Here is an 8916-nt window from a genome sequence, read left to right on the forward strand (position 1 = left end):
GATCTTCTTTATGCACCAAGAGCTTGTAACACTCCAAAGAGAAAGGAAAACTTGAAATCGTATCATATGACCCCTTTAAAAAAAATGCTTGAGCTGTGTAAACACTTGTAATAGACGTTAAGAATAATGTTCAAATGTTTTGACCTCACAATGTTTAAAAGGATGGTTTACCCAGAAATGACAATGCTTTTATAATTTACTCACCTTTAAGTTTTTCCAAACCTGTGTGAGCTTCTTTCTTCTGTTGAGCACAAAAGAAGCTAGTTAGATTTTTTTTTTTTAATAGAAGTAGGGAAATACAAATATTATGGAAGTCAGAGGCTACCATCAACTGTTTGGTTACCAACATTCTTCAGAATATCTTCCTTTGTGTTCAGAAGAAGAAAGAATTTCATACAGGTTTGGAAAACCTTGAGGGTGAGCAAATGATGACAGAATTATCCTTTGAATTAGTGCTGGGCGTTGAGAGTAATCTAGCCAAAACAACCACATAGCCGCTCTTTAGTGTAGATGCATGTTGATTTTATCAGACGATGCTGTGATTTATAAATGAGAGTGACTCCTGGTTAACATGTATTAAAAGGGGTTGTGTTTAGTCACTATTTAGTGTGGTATTTTTTGACAATATTCACTCATCATGACAGTAAAATAGGGCATTCTAAGTCAATATGCTGCAGTATTTCCTCTCAATATATGGTTAATGGAAAATATGGTTAACACCCGGTCATGCATGAAAAAAAATACAGTGAAACCGGTATAATTTAGAAAAATACTGTGATATGAATCTTTGGTCATACCGCCCAGCACTACTTTGAATTCAGTAGATTTTTAACAAATAAATATGCTTTGACTCTCATACTTCCACTGTTGTTAAAAACTCCTTCTTCCACCTCCGTAATATTGCAGTTTATTGATCTTCTCTCACTCTAAACACTGGCAAGAAAGTTAACAGGTATTGCAGTATTCATGAATGAGGCCAGTTTAAATGAGCAATTTATTATTAATACATTTATATATTTGTTATGTCATAATAAGGACAAAAAAATGAACAATGTTATCCTATGCACATGAAATATGTCAAAAACCTGATAATTAGTCAGAAGCTTTTGCCACTGATTCTGATCTTTTTTCTCCACAGTGTGGGAAGTACATTTTCATCCATCAAACTCCAATCACTTATTTACATGCTCGGAGGATGGATCTCTGCTCCACTGGGAGACGACGTCAGGATCAGACATGAGCACACTCCTACAGAGTAAGCCAAGGCTCCATCACAGCTATAATAATACTAATAACAATCTGATTTTTATCTTGAAAGTTGCTATCTGATTTAGTATGCGCATTGCATTTGTACTTGACCATGTAAATGTGTCTCTGCAAAACAATAAAAGGTACACACTTGTTACACATGATACCTGTACTTACTATTATAATAACAGTAAATTATGCATAATTACATGCAAGTAACCCTAATCCTAACCATATAGTAAGCACATGTAGTTAATTATTATTACTCTGTACTTAAATGTATAATTACACTGTAACAAGAACACCTTAAAATAAAGTGTAACCCAAATAAAATTTACTATTCCCATTTATGATGGAGTTGCTACATCCACATCTCATTCATGATTGTGACAGATTTCCACGTGCTGATGTAGATCCATTTGAAAAGTAGGAAAGTTACCATATTTAACAACCAGATGCATTTAAACCTGGCCAAGTCATGTCTTCTATGCCATGTACACACTGCAGCTAAATTTGGTTGTCAGTGCTTAGTCCTGCACACAAACAGTACGGGAGTGACAACTGCATTTGCAGAAAGCCTGTGCAGTGTGTATGGAACCAAACTAAGCAATTAGTTGTTAATGACGTATCTAAATGAGAAGCATAATTGTCTCTTCTGTATGCACAGTGCAAGAAATCTCAGTAAACGAGGTATGTTTTGACTCATTCGTGTTGCCAGATCTTGGTATAAAAAGCACAAGCTCATAATAAATATAAATTCAAACGCGTCGTCTTGGAAATAAGCCACATACCAAAATATTGCAACCTGCCTACTTCATTAACTCCATAAACTGGATCGCTTTATGAGCTGAGACCAAACAACAAGCCCAAAGATGTGTAACAAATGTTGTTGAGAGTAAGTGGACATGGCAACACTTAATGAGCACACTCTGCAGAGCAACTTTCTAAACATGAACAAAACACAACGGCTCGGTCTACTGTGGATTAGTTCAAAAATCGGCAAACATAATAGGCTTCTTTGGTCAAAAATAGCGGGTACTATACGTTGCTATGGTGTCAGTCATCACAATTTTGAGTTCCGTTTTGTACACACACAAAACTATCATTTAGGGGATTCACTCCCGTATTTTAATGGGGTTGTCACTCCTGAAACTTTACAGTGTGTACATGACCAGGGATTTAAAGTACTGTAAAAATGTCTTCTGCCCACTTTATGTATTTTCATTCGCCCCCTTTCCCATGTTTCTTGTGATCACAAGTGTCTTTTTTAAGCTTAGGTTTGGTCGAGGCAAAAGTAGTACTTCTGAAGGTGCATAAAGCTGCCGTTTCATCAAAGCTTTTGTTCCTTTGTTTGTTTTTCTCATATTTCACACAATGAACTTTCTAGGATTCAGTCCTGAAGTTGTATAACACTTATGCATAAGAAGTAAAGCTAAACCGGTTGGTCTGAGCTAGATATGGACTACTAAAGCTACTATGACTATGAAGGTTTAATTCTAGTCAACATACACAGACTTGACTCATTTTATTATCTTCATCTCATTTTCTGATACCTGGTTTGTTTCAGGGGGCTGGAACAGCAGGGTCGTCTCGCATAGTGGCGTACCGCTGGCAGGGGAGAATGACTCTGTGGTCAGCGCCTGGCTTGCTGGGGACTCCAGCAAAAATAGACTGGAGGCAACTCATGTGCTGCCCAGCCAGACACTGTCTGTGAACAGCCTCGATGTGCTTGAGCAGTGTTTAGTGTGCGGGACTGATGGAGAGGCCCTGTACGTCCACAGACAACTTCCTGTTTGATTGCTGACGCAAAACATGTATGAAAGAGATTGCTTGGAATATTTTTATATACTAAAGTTCTTTGTTCAGTTGTTAGAAACTGCACAAGATTGAGTTAAGTCACATGTACAGCCTTTCTGTGTCATATAAGTTCTGTTGAAGTACTCTGGATACAGTGATTGGGACCGTAATAAAAGTTTATCATGCGTCTTTCTGAATTAATTGACCTGTAATTGGTGTTTTGTAAAGCCAATTTTTATTGGTTAAACCTGTTGCATGGGCTTCATGTAGCTACGATGCTTGAACAAATGAAGCAGGTGAGGCAATCATTCAGGGACCCATTAATAAACACTGTAAAGAGTTTACAAGAGACTGTATATTTTACTACTTTTTGCAATTTAATATATCCATGTCATGTGAAGTGGAATAATGTGAGAGAAAAATGTAAATTTTTCATATGCTTTAAACTGTAAACCATTGCTGCTGCTGTCATATGTGCATTCATGAGTACAAGCTCAACAAAAAGCTTAAAGGGGTGGTTCATTGTGATTTCACTTTTTTTAACGTTAATTAGTGTGTAATGTTGCTGTTTGAGCACAAACAATATCTGCAAAATTACGAAGCTGAAAGTTCAATGCAAACGGAGATATCGTCTTTTAAAATTCTAGCGGTGTAATGCCTACAAGGACGGCTGGTAGGGACTACAACGAGTTACTTCCCGGGTTTGTGACATCACAAACCCAGATAAACCCCGCCCTCGGGAACACGCAGCAAAGGGGGCGGGGCCATGCTGTGCTGCTTTAGAGAAGAGGAAGAGAAAACTAGGGGTGCACGTAACAATCTATTCATATATGAATCGGGATTCTGTCTTCTAACGATTCTAATGGATTCACAAGTTTCGAAATCAATGTTCTAAAGCAGCGTTCTTATCCTGTTCCTGGCCTCGACCTGCTCTGCATCTCTCTCTCTCATTCAGCTCAGCTCCAACAATGAAATGTTACAATTATACACTTATTTTCACATAGCTATGAGAAGCGTTAAACATGGATGTGCATGCAGTTGCCGTACTGTATCAAAGCTTTAATCAGGATAAACCGTATAGCATTTACAAATAACAGCGTATCTAAAAGTATGAGACAACAACAAACAAAAACATAGGCCTACCATTAAAAGCCGTGCTTGCACAGGTTCTGCACGATCCTCTTCACTAATATCCTCTGCGTCTCAATCGGGCTAAAGTTGATAAGCGATATTAACGATGCCGTTGTTTACAATACACCTGGAGCACATGCCGCTGAGGTGCGGGGCGGGATGATTAGACGCGCGCTAGAGGCGGTTTAGCCAATCACAACACACTGGGCTAGCTAACCAATCAGAGCCCATCGCCTATTTCTGAGGGAGGGGCTTCATAAAAGAAGGAAATGGTCAGCGTGTTTCTCAGAGAAGGGACAGAGCGGTGTGGAATAAAGATAAATTATGTGAAAAATAATGTGTTTTTTTTAAACAAAGCATTAACATGTTAGACTGCACCTCATAAACACAATCGAGCCTAGAAAAAAACTGAACCACCCCTTTAATATAAGCATGTTGTAAAATTCAAAGACAGAATGACAGATCACGTCTCGTCTGTGTTTCACAACACACTTTCATCACACTTCACAGCGTGCTCTTGTGTGTGTTGAGTGTCAGCTCATGAACATATGACAGTTGGCAAGAAGTTTATAGTTTAAAAAAATAGTATTTTTCTCACAAGACATTGATTCCTCATTTTGTGTGGTTTTTGAAGTGTCAGTTTTTGCCATGAATTATACGGACTCCGAAAGATGGATAACATTTATAAAAAACTTTCATCTGATGAAAGATCATCATAATACATCTGAGACGGCATGAGAATTTTTATATTTTGGTGGATTTATACCTTCAAAGAGTTTTCCTCCAAACATTACACAGATAACTTAAGTTTAAGGCAAAACTGACAAAAATGTTTCAATTTCTTTAAAGCATTTAAATTAGAGAGTGATGGTCTGTCCAGATGCAGGACTACCATTTTCCTTTTAACCCTAGTATGGCCAGTAAGTTTAGGACTGACCACATGATTTGTACCAATAGGTAACCTCCTTTTGTGTGACACTTGACAAGCATGGGAAAGAAACACACACAAACAGGCACGTGCACACATAGACATCAAATGGGGCTTGAGCACCTGCCCTTTTTCTTCCTCAAGAGAAAGAGTCCTTTTTTCTTGGAGTTTTTTTTAAATAAATGAATATATGTGAGCGTGTGTGTGTTTCTGTTTGCGCACAGCTTTCAATGTCAAACAAATAAAAAATCGAAATATCAGGTCGGGTTTATTAACTCCGTTGAGTTCCGATGTCGTTCTCCGCATCTCTGCAGCACAGCAGTGTAGTGCGCACATTGATAGGCACATCGCAGACAGAGAGCCGCAGAAGTGAAGCTGTGAAGGTGAGTGGTGATGAATAAAAGACTAAGCTACCTGTGCCTAGAATTTACAGCTAATTATCCAAAAGGCAAATATAGTTAAATTGCCTTGCTAACATCCATGACTCATAAGAGAGCTACCATGTAAGTTAGCTAATGGTGTGTTCAAGTCATGTCGGATAGATCGTATTTACGAGTTGAACGCACATGAACGCCACCACAAAGTCGTTATTACGAGTGGGAAACTCGAAATTTTCTTTAAGTCCCGAGTTGGGGGCGTGTCAATGAGAAACATGGCGGAATTGATGGATGCAACGTCTGTAGTTGACGGTAAATTTTTGTTTAAATTGATAGATTAGTTGTCCTATAAACTTAAATTGGTCATGTTCTTGTTACGCAGCTAGTTAATGAAATCCAAGTAAAAAAATGCAGACCCTGTTGTATTTTCTTGTAATTTATTAACAGAAGGTACACCGCCATCTTGTGCCGACTAAACTGACTTGAACGCACCTGACGTCGTAATTACGACTTGTCAATGATCAGGAGATTCAAGATATGGGGGCAGAAATGTATACATTTCATTTAATATAGTTAATCAGTATCACGCAAATGTAATATTGATTATATACAGCAGCAGTTCAGTAAGCAAGAATTTAATATTAAGACACTTACGTTTTAGACACAATATTGACTGTTTTTGCTCTATTTCGCCAACAAATATAATTCCAATTTGTGTCTCTGAGCAACATGACGCTGTTTCGTTTCTGAAGGAATCAACCGTTTAAATGATTAGTTCAATCGCAATGACTCTCTTATTAACAGTGACTTGCTGCCACCTACTGGCGGTTTTAATTTCACATTTAAAGTATCTTAGTTAATGAAATCCAAGTAAAAAAATGCAGACCCTGTTGTATTTTCTTGTAATTTATTAACAGAAGGTACACCGCCATCTTGTGCCGACTAAACTGACTTGAACGCACCTGACGTCGTAATTACGACTTGTCAATGATCAGGAGATTCAAGATATGGGGGCAGAAATGTATACATTTCATTTAATATAGTTAATCAGTATCACGCAAATGTAATATTGATTATATACAGCAGCAGTTCAGTAAGCAAGAATTTAATATTAAGACACTTACGTTTTAGACACAATATTGACTGTTTTTGCTCTATTTCGCCAACAAATATAATTCCAATTTGTGTCTCTGAGCAACATGACGCTGTTTCGTTTCTGAAGGAATCAACCGTTTAAATGATTAGTTCAATCGCAATGACTCTCTTATTAACAGTGACTTGCTGCCACCTACTGGCGGTTTTAATTTCACATTTAAAGTATCTTCTTTTTTTTTATAATTTCAAATATCAGTATTCAACATAAATATTTTTATGTTTAAAATATCAAAACAGTATTAATGCATTTGTAACTGCAGGTTAAAACATTAATGTCCTGCATTAAACAGTGTGTAAACACATCTAAATGCCACTTCAGATGCAGCTTCTGTGTTTCCTCTGCATTGCAAAGATTAATTTTGTCAATACTGATTTAATTTGCTTGGTAACAGCCCAAATTACTTATTATTCTAATTGACTGATTCAATTTAAGAATTTGACTGAAAAGATGATGCACACTTTGAAAAAAAAGGGCTTAAAAAAAGGGTAAAAATGACCATAAAAGGTAAAAATCCATTTAAACTTGTTAGAAAAGATTCATTTCTATCACTGCTGTGAACTGACCGCCACACAGAATATGCAGAATATCACAATTTTAGGAGTCAGCTGATCACATCAGTCCTTAAGATATCAGCACAATAACACACTCAGCAAAATATCATCTAATTATCGTTATTGATAAAATCCCAGAAAATATTAAGATTTTTTTTTTCAATATCGCACACCCCTAATATATTTTACGTTTTGTTTAGAAAAAAATTAAAAGAAATATGAGAAGTGCCCTTTTTTTCCACTTGAGCCCCTGCCCCTCAAAATGTCTGTGCACGTCCCTGCACACAAACATTAATTTCAATTTCAGAAGAGCACAAGTGTTGTTTGTTTTATTTTTTTATTTTAATTATCAGAAGAAAAAAAATTATGTTTGTGTGTAATATGTAATTTGTGTTATGCATTTGTGTTAAGTATTATGGCATGATGTTCATTTAACGTCTCAGTTAAGCTCTTAAAGGGATAGTTCACCCAAAAATGAAAATGTGATGTTTATCTGCTTACCCCCAGGGCATCCAAGATGTAGGTGACTTTGTTTCTTCAGTAGAACACATTTGATGATTTTTAACTCCAGCCGTTGCAGTCTATCAGTCGTATAATGCATGGCAATGGTAACAAAATCTATGAGAGTAAAAAAAACATGCACAGACAAATCCAAATTAAACCCTGCGGCTCGTGACGACACATTGATGTCCTAAGACACGAAACGATTGGTTTGTGCCAGAAACCGAACAGTATTTATATCATATTTGACCTCTAATCATTTTTTAAAGTTTTTTTTTTTTTTAATAATTAACTCCAATTTGCCACTAAAGTATATCCAACTTTACTCGCATACTGTACACTCACATAAAGCATTATATACTACATTGCAAATCGCAATTGATTATATTCTGAATGTAAACAATGCAATGTAATGTAAACATTGCCCCCTCCTCCCCTTTGCTATTGCTGACTCATTATAGGAGAATAACAGACCTTTGAAGGTTTACAGGTTTGAGGCTAACAAGGTATCCACTGCCTCCTATGTAGTAACACCCCTTAAATCACATTACTGACTTGAACAAAGTTCTATATTAGAAAATAGTTTTTAGTAACAGTTCTCTACTAAAATATTCTTCACAGTTTACAGCCTTAACACTGATATTGAACTGAACTGAATCGACACTGAACTGACTCAAGCTAAATAATGACACTGTTGTCTTCTGTGAAGCATAACTGATGAACCAACGGTAAATTAACAAGATGATTTAATGAAGTGTGCATCATTGATTCTGTTATTTTCCTTTCCTTTGTTTTTTTGCTGTGAAGCTGCTTTCTGTTTTGTATAAAGAGATACATAAATAAACATGACATTATTTTAATTAAATATGATGATTGGACACTGAGGGGAACACTGTGCTTAGTCTTCTAATGTAGTGGTTCCCAACCCTGGTCCTGGAGGCACCCCAACACTGCATGTTTTGCATGTCTCCTTAATCAAACCCACCTGATTCAGGTCATCAGCTCATTAGCAGAGACTCCAAGACCTGAAACTGGTGTGTCAGAGAAAGGAGATATGCAAAATGTGCAGTGTTGGAGTGCCTCCAGGACCAGGGTTGGGAACCACTGTTCTAATGGACCGTTTTGTTTTCCTTCACATTTCTGGGTTTCTCAGAAGCGAAAGATGTTAGTAGAGTAAACGTCTATAGCCGTGTGAATGGGAGACTACATCAAATATATATATTTTTC

General features: G+C 36.9%; 1 protein-coding gene across 1 annotated transcript in view; it reads left to right on the forward strand.

Moving 5' to 3' along the window:
• The window catches only part of LOC107576707 (nucleoporin Nup43-like), a gene marked incomplete at its 5' end in the record, with an annotated part of 7832 nt that extends 4478 nt beyond the window's left edge, over window positions 1–3354 (forward strand). The window contains 2 exons of the mRNA XM_016262851.1: window positions 1139–1255; window positions 2816–3354. Of these exons, the coding sequence (XP_016118337.1) occupies window positions 1139–1255; window positions 2816–3045 (347 nt within the window). The remainder of the gene's footprint in view (window positions 1–1138; window positions 1256–2815) is intronic.
• Between the last annotated feature and the right edge of the window lie 5562 nt (window positions 3355–8916).

The sequence above is a fragment of the Sinocyclocheilus grahami genome, unplaced genomic scaffold, assembly GCF_001515645.1.
Source record: "Sinocyclocheilus grahami isolate Dianchi unplaced genomic scaffold, SAMN03320097.WGS_v1.1 scaffold4197.1, whole genome shotgun sequence".
In the NCBI taxonomy this organism is placed as follows: Eukaryota; Metazoa; Chordata; class Actinopteri; order Cypriniformes; family Cyprinidae; genus Sinocyclocheilus; species Sinocyclocheilus grahami.